The 17,535-nt window shown below is 27.1% G+C and overlaps 1 protein-coding gene across 2 annotated transcripts in view; it reads right to left on the bottom strand.

Annotated features, from left to right (window-relative positions):
• Positions 1–558: 558 nt before the first annotated feature.
• The window catches only part of LOC129958157 (glutamate receptor ionotropic, kainate 2-like), a 273,917-nt gene continuing 256,940 nt past the window's right edge, over positions 559–17,535 (bottom strand). Inside the window, exons 11-15 of one of the 2 annotated variants that reach the window (XM_056070393.1) lie at positions 12,035–12,396; positions 10,944–11,142; positions 8,265–8,490; positions 6,253–6,500; positions 559–1,611 (exon numbers count right to left, since the gene is read on the bottom strand). In XM_056070393.1, the coding sequence (XP_055926368.1) occupies positions 1,459–1,611; positions 6,253–6,500; positions 8,265–8,490; positions 10,944–11,142; positions 12,035–12,396 (1,188 nt within the window). In that variant the 3' untranslated portion in view covers positions 559–1,458. The remainder of the gene's footprint in view (positions 1,612–6,252; positions 6,501–8,264; positions 8,491–10,943; positions 11,143–12,034; positions 12,397–17,535) is intronic. The other variant, XM_056070403.1, reaches the window with a different exon arrangement.

Here is a 17,535-nt window from a genome sequence, read left to right on the forward strand (position 1 = left end):
TCAAATTTATTGTTTAATGCCCGAAGAGCTAAAATTATCTATGCTAGCCATTTCTGGTTTTTGGCAAAACATATGGAAAATAAAATATGCTAAATTTTAAGAAAATAAAATATTAAATTGTAAAAAATTAATGAAAAATAAATGTAGAAGTTTTACATGCCACATTTAAGCTAAGTCTAATATCATATTTTAAGTTAAAAATCATTGTTTTTTTATATTCATGAATGTTGTATATAAAGGACAGTGCGTATTTTAGATCTTACTCCATTTCAGATGCAAAACCTGATTAGCTAGAATATTTTTATATATTAGATTTTGTTATGTAAGCAGAGTATCTCAGAATAAGCGATAATTTTGTATATATGAAGTGATTAATATTTGTCATATGTGACTATCTTGGAAAATGAAATTAAGTGATAAAGTCATTTCCCAGAGTAAAGTATAAATGCATATTCTGCCGAATTAGATCCTTAATTAATCCAATAAGCAAAAAAAGCATATTTATATGATGAAATCAAGGATTTAGAACAAATTCAACAATCAAACAATACCAAAATCTTGATTCAACAAATATATATTTATTACGCATAAGAAATGCTACAGTTTTGTTTGGATTTTTCATAGTAAAATATATTCCACGCTACAGTTATCTTGGTGATGTCGGTGAGTGGTTAAAGCTCTGTTGAGTGGTTTAATGTAACGCAACAACTCGAGAATCCTTGTTGCTGAAAGGATAAAACACTTGCAGAATTTAAGATTTTTCCTGCAATTTCAGGCACATTTAAACTCATAAAAACATCAAACAGAGGGCTATTTTCGCTTCCACAAACACATATTAAGTCAAAAATATGTACAAGTTATCTTACAGTATCAATTTCTTATTTTTTCTGAAAAATTATTTAACTTTTTTTTTAAAACAATGATAAATTTTTGTTTATAAATGTTGAATGCCGAAATTCATGTGAATTTATTTGACCATAATACTAAACAGTTGGTACTTCCTTAGTACTGATAATCACTTTAATTTTAAGAATGCAGTTTTATAAAGCCTCGGTGTTCAGAAAAAGAAGAAATGGTTGTTATTTGTTGCTTCAAGACATTTTTAGATTAGCCAGACTTCCATTAGAAGTTAATAAGCAAAATGTTTATTTGTTATAATGTTTCATCAAATTTTGCTTATTTAAATTATTTAATAGGTAATTGTATTGAAAATAATATATTCCTATATTATTATTTTAAAAGAAATTCCATAAAGCATTTCCGTAAAAAAAATGGAAGTTAAAATTATGACCTCATCTTTTGCATGTTGTGCTATTGATGATTATATTTTGTAAAAAGTCCTTTTTATTAAAATCATGAATAGATTTTGTCCTAATTTATATAATCGATAAAAGTAAGAAAGCGGAAACAGCCCATTAAAATTTTTGAATAATTTAAAATATTTGGATGTACAACATGTCATGAGAATTTAAAGTCTTCTATTTTGCCCATGTTCACCATGGGCATTTTTTCTACTGACGGTTCTTCCTCATCTTTGGGAGCTGGTCTTGTCGAACCACGGAAGGAGAGGGTGGCTTTAAGCTCATGCCATAGCATCACTGGTATGGACTCCTGAAAAATTGTATTATAAATCAATAACTTAGCATTTTTTTAAAAAAAATAATTTCAGTATTTGAAATATATTCACACAACAGATATCCTTTTATGTTTAAGAATTATTAGTATGCCAACATGTTATTATCATAAAATAAAGGTATATAAAAGCACAATTACGAAGGATCACGTGATTAGAAACAAATTATTAATGGAAATAGGCGACGTCCTATAACAGTCCCCTACGATAATTTGCTTATGTTGGTTTTAAACCTAAAATGATCACACCGGTGGGACACGAAAATAAGAAAACATTGAATTAATAGTATTTACTTTCATACAGGGTGTAATTTTGTTGTGATGTTCAATTACTTTAAACCCAATGATGGCAAATACCTTCAATGGAAGAGTTGCATATCTATCATTCGTTCTAATATCTATAGTTCTGGCAACCGTGCAAACTTTATTACTGTCATTGAGATTACGCGAAGAAATAAGGTAGATTATGGTTGCTTATTTGTGGTTAGAAAAAGCATGCGCTCACATGGCTTATGCTCGCATGACTGACAGTGACTAAACTTATGAAAATTACGAGTATTAATTGCCTTATTGCCTTACGAGTATTGAATCAGAAATTAATTTTACAGTAGTACTCAAGAAAGTTGTTTATGCTAGAAAAATTTCAGACGTTGTCGAATTTTATGGCAATCAGTTTTGCAAAAGTTTTCAGCGATGCATATTCTCTTATGCGACAATACCTTCGAGCATCTATTCGTTATTAGATGCATCTATTTTGGATACTACCTATTAAATTGTGAAGAATAAATATTTCCAATATACACTGTTTTGTATGATTTCAACGTTTTAGGCTTTATCTATTACGTTCAGGTGATGAATCAGTTATTAGTTCCTGCATTATTATATCACTACCAATCATTGTAAGATATATTTATTATTATACAAATTTGAATTTTCAATGAATTATAAAACATACTGCAGAGAAGTATTGAAACATATCTAAAAAATTAAATAGTAATGTTGCTCATTTTCATTAATCGGATTGCTATCTGATTTAATCTATCAGTTATAATGTATAATACGAGGTAATTATGAAATAATAATGCAGTATAAATTATTCTTATTTAAAAATGATTATACCTATATAAATAAATAATATATCGTAAAATGCAAGAAAAATTTTATCTTCTTTTCCAAGGATATATAACCAAGATAATCGACTAATAAGGAATTCAACTAAGAACATTTTTAGAAAATCCTGAACATCTATTATTATTTCGTAATCAATTGAAAAATGTTAAATTGAAATTATTTTAGTATAAAGCGAATTCAAAACTTTTATTTGTAAATTGTTCATTTGCTCTTTATTAAAAGTGAGGTTATTTATTTAATATGATATTAAGTGCATTAATATATACTCAGATATGTTTTCAATATATTCAATTTACAATTCAGAAAATGTAGCAATTTTTGTTAGATTATAGCATCCAAAGGTAATCTTTCACAAACTTTTCATTAAAATGACTTCAAACATATTGACTAGCAGTATTATTGAAGAACTCTTAGGACAAGCTATGATGAATATTACCTGTAATATAGTATTTTTTTAATATGTGATTCCAGAGGTATTTTTGATAACCTGTATTGTGTTTAATCCGAATTTGATTAAAAGGATTCATACTGTAGACACCTAAGTCCGCTTTGTATTGTTTCAGTTACTTGACACACATTTATTCAGTGCTCTTATTTCAACCAGATACATTACCAAGGAGGAGATAAGACAACTATCATGAAACTTCTATCATTGAAGCAAATGTAGAAGGTGTTTTCCAGATGTAATCTACGAAATGAAGTTCTCCAAAGCATTTCGAGGTGTAATTTCCAGTGTTCTAGATTACACGTGGAAACGTCTCTGATACTATCCGCGACATTCTGTGAAAGCCTTGACTCTCCATACTTCTTCTTTTTTCTTTTCTTTCTTTCTTTTTTTTTTTTTTTTTTTTTTTTTTTGGTTTACAAAATCGAGAAACGTTCAACAAACAATACTGTGGAGGTACAGCTTTATTTGTTCTGTATTTTCTTCGAAATCACAGATGGAATGGACAAACGAAGATATTTTTCCAGTTTAGAGGACAAAAATGCCTTCGTTTATAAGTCATAACTTATGAGTCACCGTTTTGAGAATGATACATGAATTTAATTATTTGCTCTTCACATACTTATGAAAATAAGTAAAATGTTACTATATGTTTTTTTTATGATTCCTATGACCACAGAAGACTGAATTATATATTTTTATAGCTTATACTACCCTAAAACAATTCATAATTTTTTTTCATTACATACAAAAGAAGAATACATAAAACAAAGCGATAGGAGACAGCTTTGTTTTGGATCTCTCATCTTTCTTTTCTCCAGATCATTTCATATATATATATATATATATATATATATGTAAAAGGATATATATATATATATGTGAAAGGATATATATATATATATATATATATTGTTAAGCAAAAATAAAATTATGCAAAGAAACAATTTGGAATGACAGTTTAATGACTTAATTTTTGCAGATTAAATTCTTTTAAGATGTTTTGTTAATGAATCTTCATAGAAATTAAACAAATATCAAGACGATATTGAAAAATATTCCTTTTGAGAAAATATTTAATGTAAACGATAATTCTAATGCCCATTCAACTACTCAAATTATATTCTATTTAAGAATTTTCTTAAAATATTGCATTATTAGTCAACAATAAAAACCATGCTAAGAAAATTTTAGAGGGAATTAAGTATTTTGAGATTCTTGATTTCAAAACTAACGTTATTTAAACGTTATTTAACGTTTGCTAAATTAGTTTTTGAAATAATGCATCCACTCAATATTCCAATTGTCTTTGCATCCAATAATGAGTGCTCTAAATTTAGTTATTCTATTTTTATCAGCCTATTTATTGGTTTTATTATTTTATTTTTTATAAAATACATAATCTCAATTATCTTCCTCAAATATCAACAATTGCTGATTAATGTAAACCTTGTTTTTCTGTTTCTCACAAAATAATTACCATATAATGTATTTCAGTTTTTGAAAAATTTAGAGCTAATAAGAGCACAAGATTCATTTTCTACAATACATCAATACAAGTATGATACTAAATAAAAACGACTACTGATTTATATAAACCTTATTCATTTCATATTTTAAAAACAATTATTATTTATTTACATTTGCGACAATTTTGATATGATTTTGTATTGCTTATGTAATTCAACTGAAATTTAATTTTCCATTTAATTTTATCAATTAAAGTTTTTAAAAACCAATAATAAATTAGTTATCAGCAAATAACGAAATTTCCCTAAATTCGTTGAAATACCATTAATGAAAAAATAATGTTGAGCAGTTATTAATATAAATCAATTATTTTTAATCTAAAAATTAACTCGATTTGATACTTTTCTTCGTTTTGACTAATCCAATACATGACGTAAAATAGATTGACCACTAGCTGAATTATAACTTAAGCTAAGAAATAATTTTTTTAGATACAGATGATTTTCTGTTAATTTTCATCCTATTAAAAATTGATATATATTAAGTGATTTCTACTTTTGCTTGGAACAGTGTGAAACCCGCATGGAGTAATTTTGAAGCCAATACATAGATCACAATTTGTATCACTTCGACCCCATAATTTTCTATGCTAATGATTTTTTTAATTATAATATTTTTTTATGAAATAAAATAACAAATTCATTTCTTATTTTGCATTAAATTAAATTTTATATAGTTTATATTTTGAGAATGAAATAAATCCAATTTATGAGTTAAAATTATTCGTTGTATTTGTTTCCAACAACTCAACTTTTAACAATTTCTATTTTATGGCGAAGTAAATCTCAAGAGTCCCTTTGACAAGAGAAATTTTTGAAGAGAGTAAAGAAAGAAGAAAGAGATTTCACTCTATTTCAAACCATAAAACTATATTTCTTGGTTGGATGTTGCAAATTATTATTTTTTTTTTCTTCTTTAGAAGCAAGCCTGTTATCAAGCATTTTGTGATATAACAAACGAAGGAACTAAAAATGATTTTCTTCGCCCTATTAGATATCTCTTATAAATAATATGGAGAGAGTTATATTCTAGTGACTCAGTAATAAAACATATATATTAAGTAATAACGCATGCAAGGAGGAACATAGCTACACACTGCAAAAACACATGTTTCAGTCAACTCATAGTAAGTAGCTCGAAAATGATACTTTCATGAGAAATTATGTTACAATTTTTAAAGAAATTGGTCATTCATTGGATTTACAGCATTCCATTCCTTGATTACTTTTATATTCCTTGTATGTATTTTGGTAGCTCAAAGATTTCTTATGTTATATTTAACTCAAAAATGCAATTTATATTTATTTTTGAATTTGATTCTGCAAAGGAGTGATATACATCAAATTATAAAGGGATGAACAATATAATTGCTCATTTCTTTATAGAAAAAAGTAATCTTAAAGATTGACTTATGAAAATTTTGACATGTTCTCCGGATCAGCTCTTTGATATTTTTAGTTACATCAAAAGCTCCTTTAAGTTTTTTTCATCGTAACTCATCGAAAGTAACTTACTCTATCGAGCATCTTGTTGGCCTTCCATACAAATTCAAGTATGACGATTATGGCCCCCAATATGGATCCGATACCTAAAACCAAGAACACGCCACCCACATTCCGGATTCCCATCTCTGCTGAAGAGGAACCTGAATCATCCGGGCATTTTTGAGTTGCCTTCCACCACTTGTCCTTCAGTATCTGGAGCTGCTGAGATTCTTGAAGGGCCAAAATTCCACTAGACAGGATGCCTCGGTAAGGGGAACCTAATTAAAAAATAAAAGAAATCTATTAATAGGGATATATTGGCAGTTACAACACCAAGGGTTACATTTTTGTGAGGAGAAGAACAAACAAATCTGAATCACATATTAAGACAAGATCGTAAGTATGTCCGTGGCATGGGATACACTTTTGTGGGGAAGAGAACAAACAAATCAGAACCACATATTAACACAAAGTCGTAAATATGTCCGTGGCATGGGAGATATGGGAGTATTGCGTGGAAGCAGGTTTGTTCCTTCAGGACAGCTTGTTTTCAAATACTGACTGCAATATGGTTTTGTGATTCTATTTTGCAGTAAGTATAGTATTGTGAGAAATTATTCCAAAGGAGATTATTATTTCCCTTAACTACTCGGCATTCCTGGATTAATGATAATCATAACTTTAGGATGACAAACAGCATTTTACCTTGGTACAGCTTCCATTGTAGTTACAAAGGGACTTAACAATGATACATATAAATATCACTTTAATATTAAATAATGGATAGTGATCAGCAATTCAGTACATATGTCTGTTTGACTGAAAGGCTGTAATTCCTCAATGAATGTCGAAAAGATGTTGAAGAAATGATTGAATGAATCGCGGTAGCAAGATAAACTTGGAGAAATCCCATTCACGTCTTGAATCTTCTAAAGTGTTCAGAATTTCAGGCGATGGAGATCTAAACCTGGTTATACAGATACTAAGGTTCAAATCCTTTAATTTTTTGAATGAGATTTATTAATAAAAGTCATATTAACTTATCTTACAATTTAACATTTGCATTCTTTATTTAAGGTAATAACTCATGAAAAAAACTCATTCATGCATTCTCATGGCATTTCCAGTCGTCATAACGTATCCTAAACTTTAATAAGCCCAATAAGGGAAAATCTAAAGGTAAGGGAAAGACAAACCACTGTTTCAACGACGTGATTCTCTTTTTCTTGGGGGAGGCAACTTTATTAAAATGCTATAATTTCGAATTACATTCTTTCCAATGGGAAATGTTAATCCGTGACTAGTGAAAAGTTTAAATTTAGACCAATTTTGCCCTTCTTGTTTTTCCACGGATATCTTTTAAAGGTAACTGGGTAAGGAAATTATGACAATTTGGGGATTATATTTTATGCAAATTTTTCCGAAGTAGGTTGAAACATTCTTTTAATACAAGGGTATTCCTTTCATTTATTGTATTTATTAAAATGTAGAGGGAGTAAACATAGTATTAACACTTTTCTTTGTCCTTTATTACAGGTAATAATTTGCAGTTATTTTATCTTATGCATGAATATTTTATACTTATTCTCTGATTATATGATGAGGATATACTATTTATATTATACTGATACTATTTATAAATGAGATTTATATTATACACTGAAGAATTATTAACTGAATTTGTCGCATCTACTATTTACGGATAATAAATTTATAACAGAAATAAATCATGGTAGCGTTATATTTTGCTTTAAATGCATTACATTTGCCTATGCTTTATACGCTTTTATGCATCTCTGAAAGTAGTAAATAAAGAAAAACACCTCTTTTTTCTTAAAATACCTTTTAAATTTAACCAGTTACAAAACCAAGAAATATATCTTTATTAGAGAAATAGAAAAAGGAAATACTTTATTTTGCACTTCAACTAATCCCTAAATAACAATTAAAATGAAACTATATATTTCATGCATCATTTATGCGTGTAATGTTGTTCAACAAATAGCGTTATGGCAGTCTTTTAAAAGAACAGAAATCCTTGCCTGGTGGAGTAGCTATTCCATATCCTTTTGAATCCAGTTCTCCTCCAATCCGAGTCAGATCGCAATTCCTTTCAGTGACGTATTCAATGCTCGTCGATTCCATGAGAAAAGCGTAGTTTCCCATTTTGACTCGTTCAATACCTTTATAATTATCTTCGGGAAATACGGAAGGTCTTTGCGATTCCATAAAGGACCACATCCTTTTGTAAATGGGATAGGTCGAAGTCTGGAAAAGATAGTTCAGAAACAAATATTTACCTCGTTCTTTAAGGAAGTTGAAATTGCAAAGAAAAAGGAGTTTTCGAAATAAATAAAAGTACAATGATATTTTATGATCTTTTGAAAGATATATTTTCTAATAAATATGTGAGTTTTGAGTCAATGCTAGAATTTTCTTTTGAATGAAAAAGATATGCTTTAGTAAAATTGCGCATTACTTTGAAATTATACATTTTTGAACATAATTTAAAGCTATGTAATAATTCAGAAAACATCATTAAAGTATGCATTAGATGAATTCAATGATGAATTTGATGATGGTACTAAAAATTAAATTAAAAAATAAGGACAATTTTAAACACTTTTATTATTGCAAAAATTTTATAATAATATTTGCCTACTATACCAATAAGTTTTAAATTATGAAATGTCATTAAGATTGTATAAATTTTATTTGAATAATATTTGGTAGATTATTCCACTGAAATATTTTACCAAAACAATATTAAGAAGGTAATTCTTGGTTATCAGCATAGTAAATTGAATGTAATAAAGCATCCACTTCTTAAGAGTATTTTTATATAAATGATTAGAGCCAGTTTTGATAATCATTTATTTAGCAGAAAATACTGATTTAATTTAATTTCAGTTTAAACTCTTAGACATAATTTTATATCTATGATTCCTTCAAATTAATATTAAAATATTGATACATTAATAACTATGTATATGAACTTTTTTATAGAGACCAGTTCCATCTTCTAAATTTTATGTATTGCAACTTCTTTTTTGTATTCATCTTCTTAACTACACACATATTAAGCAAAAATGTCTTCCTTAGCTTTCAAAACAAAAGAATATGACTCTATAAAAGATTTGACGAATCTTTTTGAATTTCCACTAAATATTGCAATATATTGTTAGAAATTAAACGACAAAAATATCTTTAAAAAAATTGCAAAAACTCAGAAAAATGTTGTACTACTAGTGAATTGGTACCATTAATAAAACAATTTTTTTTCAAATTTTAAAAATATATAAAAAAAATTGTGAAATAATATTGTAAATTTATCATTGAAAAATTCCAAAATTCAGTTTCAACATTTTTTTAATTAATTCTATTAAAAATTAAAATTTAAAGAAAATATATTGGATTTACACATTTTTTCTTTCTAAGATAAATATATGTGTCAAATTCGGTGCCTTCTGAATTTGATCATCAGATGCAGAGTTATAGCTAGGATACAATTGATTTCCAGATAGCTCAGAAACATACATAGAGAAAAGGAGGGAAATCAGCATGTAGTCTCCCAACTAAAATAGAAGATGTCTAACGATTCAGGCGAAACGATTCTATCAAAGAGAAATCTATTTTCCTGTTTGCTCGTTCGCTTACAGAGAATATTAAATCTTAAATGGAAGGATTTTGAGAGATGAAAAGTGGCACACGATTTTATCATCAGAATTGCAGGTCTGGTTCAGATTCTATTTCTATTTTTCTGTATATGTAACAATTCAGATAAATGAATTCTCGCATGTAGCCTTACCATCATAATAGTAAACATATTTCAAATTTATAATTCAATCTTTCGAAAGGAATATATCACAATTCAAACTCAATTATCATCATAAAATTGTAAAATAAATATATGCTATTTGTGGTATTACTTGAAAAGTGAGAGCGTAACACTTCCAATGAGCTTTGTTATCTGAAAAGCAGTAGAACTGTATCATATATCTCTTACGTCTGAGCAAGATGTCAGTTGTTTTGAAACATTTCCATGTAATGATTCTTGAAAATTAAACCTGATAACAGAATTGACTGTATAATTTCTAAATCATTCAATTTGTGAGAATTGAGTAACTAAAAAAATGAAATAAAGGATGATATCAATCTAAAATGAATAAAAAATAGAAACTTGATGTGAAAATAACCAAAGTAAAATGAATAGATGAGCAGATGCTTCTAAATACATGAAATGATGAAAATAGGAAGATACAAGATTTGAAAAAAAAGTATAACACATTTACAGATATTTATTGATAGGCTTGATATGAGCGCATATTATATTGACAATCCTGATTTTGTTTATTCGGAGATTATATGCTTTGCAAAAAAATTTAAACCTTGACTTTGTGACTTGTTGCTTTTTCCAATAGCCTGGGAAGGATCGTTTAAGGAATGACTGAAAAAAGTAGAGAAGTAGATTTATTTCATATAAAAAAAACCAGTTAATATGACCATTCAAATGTATGTTAAAAGGGGAAAATGTATTTGCAACAATTTAAAATATCTTGTATTTCAAACATTATTTTTAATTTATTCAATATTTGGAATAAATTGTGAAAATTCTTTAAGCGGAAAGGAGTGGGAAGATCATTACAAACACTTTTTAACTTGAATTTTTGTAGCAGAAAATAAATTAAAAATTCAAAAGCAATCAAATTATGATGATTTACCCGGAAAAAATTCATTGTTGATCCTCCATACACACATCCGTACTGAATAGCTGTCTGCTTGGCGAGATCTGCGGCACTCTCAATGGGTGAAGTCATCCTTTGAGCAGTTAAGAAAGCGGCTAAATTGGCCGTGTAGGATGAAATCATAATGAGAGTGAAAAACCACCAACTGCTTGCTACCATTCTCGTCGAAATTGCTCTGCAGGAGAAGGAGAAAAAAAGTCGCCAAAGAGCATTAAGAGCAAGATTAAAGTATGATATGCTAAGATAAAATTGAATTAAATTAATGTAGACTAGATATATTTTTCAAAAGAATTCTTTTTTTAAGCTACGTGTTGAAATTCTCACGATTTTTAAGCTTTTAAAAAATTTAATTACTACGCATGCAGTAGCTAAGTACGTTTTTTTGGGGGGGAGGGGGGAAGGGGCTGCTGCTGAAAACATCTTTTTTTTGTCTTAGAAAATTAAGAAAAAAAAAAGAATGAAAAAAAAAACATTTTGAAGGAAATGGTTGCATATTTTTTCATGCGATTTTGTCATTCTATAATGTCTGTTCCATTTTGCTAAAAAAATGTTTGTTTTTTTTAGTTTTATAAAAAAAGGCTTTTATGGTTTCTCTTCTTTTAATTTAATGGATATCAAATATTTGCTTCAAATGGAAAAAGAAAAAAAAAAGGTTCCAAACATGTTTATTTAACTGCAAGAATCATTTTTTTCAAATACATTATTGTGGTTCTGAACTTTAAAAAGAGAAATTAGAAGGATTCTATAATATGATAAAATACAGTACTACAGCATCATTTTATCGCTATTTCTAGAATTAAAAAAAAATTCCAGTTAAAAATAATTTTATGAATGAAATATCATATTCCCTTTTTTAATTAGGATGCTTTATCTTTATGCATTTGTTCTTCATTAAATGTATTTGATTGTTCATTATTTCTATTAAGAATATAAGGAAAAATATAAATCGATATTTATATTTACGAAATCAGTTTAATCCATAGCTAAATCATAATTATCATTAATGCTAACTTTGCAGTCAATGGAAAATCGTTAAAATATTTTAAAGTTAATGATAATTTACTAACCTTGGCAGAATATCCGATCCCTGCTGCATGATTGACCCGATAGTAAACCAAAAGCTATTAAGTAAAGTAAATTGATTTTCTACGACGTCATTATCTGTATCGCATGGATGTGGATTCACCCATTCATACGGGCTCAGTCTTGCCAAAATAAACAGGAAGAGACTGACGCCAAGATATGCTGTTCCCATGTAAAACCAAACTTCTAAAGAGAGCGGTTTAAGAAAGGAAAACAAGGGAGGCGTTTTCTTTTCCGGTTTCTTGAAAAGAATGCTGATCCCGAGGTTCATGAAGGGCATAGTAAAATCCACGGCATCCTCCCGATCGTAGGTAATTGACAAGTCAGCTACTGCTATATCTGCCTCCTGGAAGAGTGGGAATAATCAAAAAGAAAGAAGTTCGCAACACTCCTCTCTCTGAGTGTTTACAAACAACTTCATTTAGAATTTTCAGGTTTGAACAATAGCAGTTTTATAATTATTCATGTTTAACAGTCAAGAGGTTGATAAGAAAACAAATTTTTTAATTAAGGAATATATTCTTTACAGAGGAAGATAAACAAAAGCCATTCTTAAACATTTTAAGAATGGTTTAACCAATTTTTAAACAATTATTCAAAATTTTTTTGAACATTTAATTTTGATTCCTCCATTAAATATGAATAGCATGTTCATAGTATTCTACATTTCCTAGAAATTTATATATATAAATTAATACAAATTCTGTAAGTATTATTGGTAAAGAATATTATGCATTTTCTAATTCTTATTATAACATTGCTTCATCTTCACCCTTGCATTTTAGAGCAACTTCAGTTCATATTTCCAGAACAGACAAAAAAATTATTAATAAGAAAATAAAATTTAAAAGTTCATTTAAGTGGATAGCTTAGTCCTTTATAATTAAATGTACAATTATTTAAAAAAAATTGCTTCATCTTCACCCTTGCATTTCATAGAACAACTTCAAATAATATTCTCAGCACTGACTAAAGAATTATTAATGCTAAAAGTAAGATTTAGAAGTCCAGTAAAATGGTTAGCTTAAAAATTTATAATAAGTTCTACAAATATAAAAAAAAAATACTTCATCTTCATCTTTGCATTTCAACTACAACTCTCCCTGCACAGACTAAGGAATTATTAATGGAAAAATAAGACTTAAAAGTTCAATTAAGTAGTTAACTTAGTCTTTTATTATTAGATGTATAAATATAAAAAAGAAAGAGATATGATTCTATAAATTTCATTCAAACTAAAATACCATAAAAATAAATAACATTCTAAATTATATATGTTGTTATGGATAAATAAATTTTTCGATAAATTTCGAAAAGATTGTTCTAATAAAACGTTCTGTAATGCTGAGAAATTGATAAATATTTAAAACTTATTTAATTCATAAAGAGAAGTTTCTTGAAAGAAATAATCCATAGGATTATCTTTACTACCATACTCTATCCAAAACAATTCATCCTCGATAGAATCAAATTCTGAAATATATTTATTTTAACAAAACTCCACCGATGCCATTTTTTAAGAAGAAAATTTACACTAAGGAATTATAAGCATAAAAAAGGTTTCCAATTTTAGCAGCTTCATTACCTGAAAGGTATATCGTTTTACTAGTAAGAAACGATGTTTTCTAAATTACTCCGCTGACTTTTAAAATAAAAATTTTGAACATTCTTAACTGCCCTTAAGTTTTTGAAAGTTTCATATACCGAATAGTTTTTAAATTCCTCTTTTAGAAACAAGTTATACTCATCTATCTAAACAGTAAGTGGTCTTCAGCCATTGCCTTTGAAATGCTTTTAAAATATTTGAAGGTATATGTTCGTGTCTTTTTTACACTATATAATGTAAATAACAAAATACTAGATATGGATAGGCAAACTATTTTATTTCAAAACAAATCGACAATATAATATTTCGACTTATTGCCTTTTTTACGATGTATCAACAATATTATAGATTTTCAGAATCAGAACAGCTAGGAAATTTTTAATTTTTTTTTATGTCTTGTAGTAGAATAATAAAAATTTATTTTCATTACGCAATTTTTCTCTAAAAGATAAATAAGACTTTATATAAAATGTCTATTTGAAGCAAATTATTGTTGTTATGTTTATTTAAAAAAGTTATTATTATCAATTGTCATTTTATAGTTATAAATTGTTATAAGAATTCCAATTTATTATTATAAATTGATGAGGAATAAAAAACATTAGCTACTGTAGTCAGAAGCTCATTTTGTAAAAAAATTTTTCTTTTTATTATCTTCAGATGTCTAATCTTTTGTGATTATAGATAGTTATTTATACTTCTTTCGCAGATAGATGTTTCATTTTTAACTTTATTCGTTTCAGTCCATGCACGACATTTACAAAAAAGATAAAATTATGCTTAACTGAATTTTTAAATCATTGCTTATTTAGTTGTTTATTTTTATAAAAATCAGAATTTCCAATTAGTGAATTTATTTATTTTATTATTTACATGTTTTAATAGATCTTTAAAATAATCAGTGTGTTGCTTCTTTCATATAAAATGCCATTTCTATTTCTCATGCAATGATGATATTCTTCCGATGCTAATGAAAATGTAATTTTTTCTTTAAAACTGAAAATTTAATAAGCTTCTTGTTGAAAATTTCTATCCTCAAATTTTAACTTCCTAGAAAGTTTTTAATTTTAAGCGTTTCATTAACATTAAACTGACAAACATTCATATAAATAATTTCTTTTCACGACAGAATTAAATCAAATTCCTAAACCCATTACATAAAAATTTGAAATCTGCTCTATTTAAATATTGGTCAAGAATTATAAAAACAAGAAATTTGAGGAAATTTATGGGATATTGTTTATAATACCATTACACTATATATAATGCGTAACTTTGAAATCGTGATTTTTACTTCAAACATAGGCTTTTGTATAACATAGGCCTTTTTTCTTTTAAACTCAAGGAAACCGCTAGAAAAAAAAGGACATTTTTCTCAATTTAAGAAGATGGGAAATTTATTTTTGATAATGAATATGATCAGGTTCCATTATTGAAGAAAGAGCCAATAATTTATCTCAATAATGTCTGTGTAACGATTATTCATTTAAATTTTATCATTATGAAACGATATACCGAAAAGGATTGTAAAAAATTGATTACAATTAAAATATCATATGATGTACTTATTAAACGTGATTTTAAATAATTACATAGTAAATAATAATATTTATATCTAACTATAACAATTTTAGTATAAATAAATGAACGTGTTTTCTTGTAATGCGATTTCACAATGTTTAATTAAGCCATTTATTTGATATATGAATTCTATAACGATATTTATTGTTAAAATAATAGTGTGAACTTTAAATAAAAGTATTGCATAAAAAAAGCATTATTATATTTAAGTTACCTTAATGAAAGCAGCTGCAAAGTGAAGAAAAATTAAATGCACTAAGCTCAAATAAAGTTTTGCTCTGTTTTATAATTCTAAAGAATAGCTCCTTTATTATCAGTAAAAAGAATTATTTTCATATCTTATCATATTCTTCTATTACAAAATACATTTCTGTACGAAATATCATTAATCACTTTAGAAACATAAATAAAGTTCTTTAAAGAAAAAATAAAGTTTCTTTATATATATATATATATATATATATATAAAGTTGTTTTTATATAATATATAAACACCCATTGATTAAAATAGTGTCAAAATGGTTGATATACGAAATTTAAGAAACGAATTACATACGAAACAATTTTTCTCAATCGATATTATATAATTAATCCTGGACGGTCCGAAAATTTCCTATTCTTATATACAAACTTGTTGAAGATTTGTTTATGCAAGAATTGTTTATCCAACCATGTAAAATACACCCATTATCTTAGAAGTTACACTGCATAATTTTAAAAATTTAATTTAAAGATTTAATTTTAAAAATTCATTCTTTCTTTACAAGCAAACATTAAAAATCGCCCTTCAATTCTAATAATCCTGAAAATTCCAAAACTGTTTTTAAAAGTGAAAATTGAAAAGTCACATATCACTTATTTTTTGATAAAGATATGGAAATAATTTTTATCATAAAACATTTTTCTCATATATATGTCTCCTCCAATACATTTTTTTTCATATTCAGACAGGAAGCATGATATTTTGTTTAGCCAAGTATTTAAAATGTCATATACATATATCACGAATCATGCACATTTCTATTTAAAATTAGAAATTTCTTTCAATAAACTTGCACTTTTTTTTATTTTGAATTAGAAGTCTCTTATAATAATCTTGCACTTTTTTATTTTGAATTAGAAGTCTTTTACAATAATCTTGCACTTTTTTTATTTTGAATTAGAAGTCTCACATTAGAAAATTAATTTTTTTCTGTAAATAGTTATGAATATAATCAATAATTTTTTTCAAAAATTCTTTTAATATTTATTTATGGCCACCATTATGGTAAATATGAAGTGATAGAGGATATAGAGAGTGTTTAAGCACTTTTAAAACGATATTGTGATCGTGTAATTGATATTTAAAACGTAATGACCACTTTTTAAATATTCGATTTGATAATCTCTATCTCTTACTTTGAGTCACGTCGTGATTTACTCTTACTTTAACTTTCTTCGTGATTTACCATGGTAGGAAGTCTTTTTCTTAAACTTTAAAGGATTATTGAATTTCATCCCATCATTTTGCAGATTCAGCAGTCGTTGCGGGTTTGTGATCAGAAAGATCTATTTTCTATATATCGAATGCACAGTAGTCCGTAGATGAAACGTCAGGGGATTTGAGAGTTGTATATGCTTCATTTCTTAAAGGAGTGTAATGGTGCTTTTGGAGTTATAACTGTAAGTTTGTACTGATGAACTTTAATTCTTTGACCGTTATTGAGATAAGGAATTGGAATTTCCTCTGTAAAGGACAAACGTCAAACTTCATCCCCATGGTATATTCAGTTGAGTTTAATATTTTTTCACTTTTTTATTTCCATGTATCTTTTATTAAATACTTTTTATCCATGGTTCCACAAACTATTCCACCTTAAGCCAAATATCTCGACAAAAGCTATTAAACATTACATTTTGGCACTCTTTAAGTTGTGAATCTTGATTTATTTATTATATAACATGGAGAGAGATGTGTTAAAAGACTTCGCAACTGATTTCCCCAACAGTGGATTTCTTCTTCTTACCAGTGATTTCCCTTTAGAAATATTGGAAATAGTACATACCTTTTTCAGGTATTCACTTCGAATCTTCTCTCTATATAGAAGTAGTGACTGAGGATATTTCCCTTTCCGATTACTAAAACTGCTTATTTTGCTGTTGAAAATGATAATATCATTCATTTCTTCAATTTTTTTCGGAATTATGTAATGAAATTATCCATGTTTAGAAAGTCCAAAATCATGTCCATCAATTAATAGTCTATTTAGAAGCAACGTTTCGAAAAAAAATGTATTTAAAAGGACCACATCATATTTT

This window comes from Argiope bruennichi, chromosome 2, assembly GCF_947563725.1.
Source record: "Argiope bruennichi chromosome 2, qqArgBrue1.1, whole genome shotgun sequence".
NCBI classification, from domain to species: domain Eukaryota; kingdom Metazoa; phylum Arthropoda; class Arachnida; order Araneae; family Araneidae; genus Argiope; species Argiope bruennichi.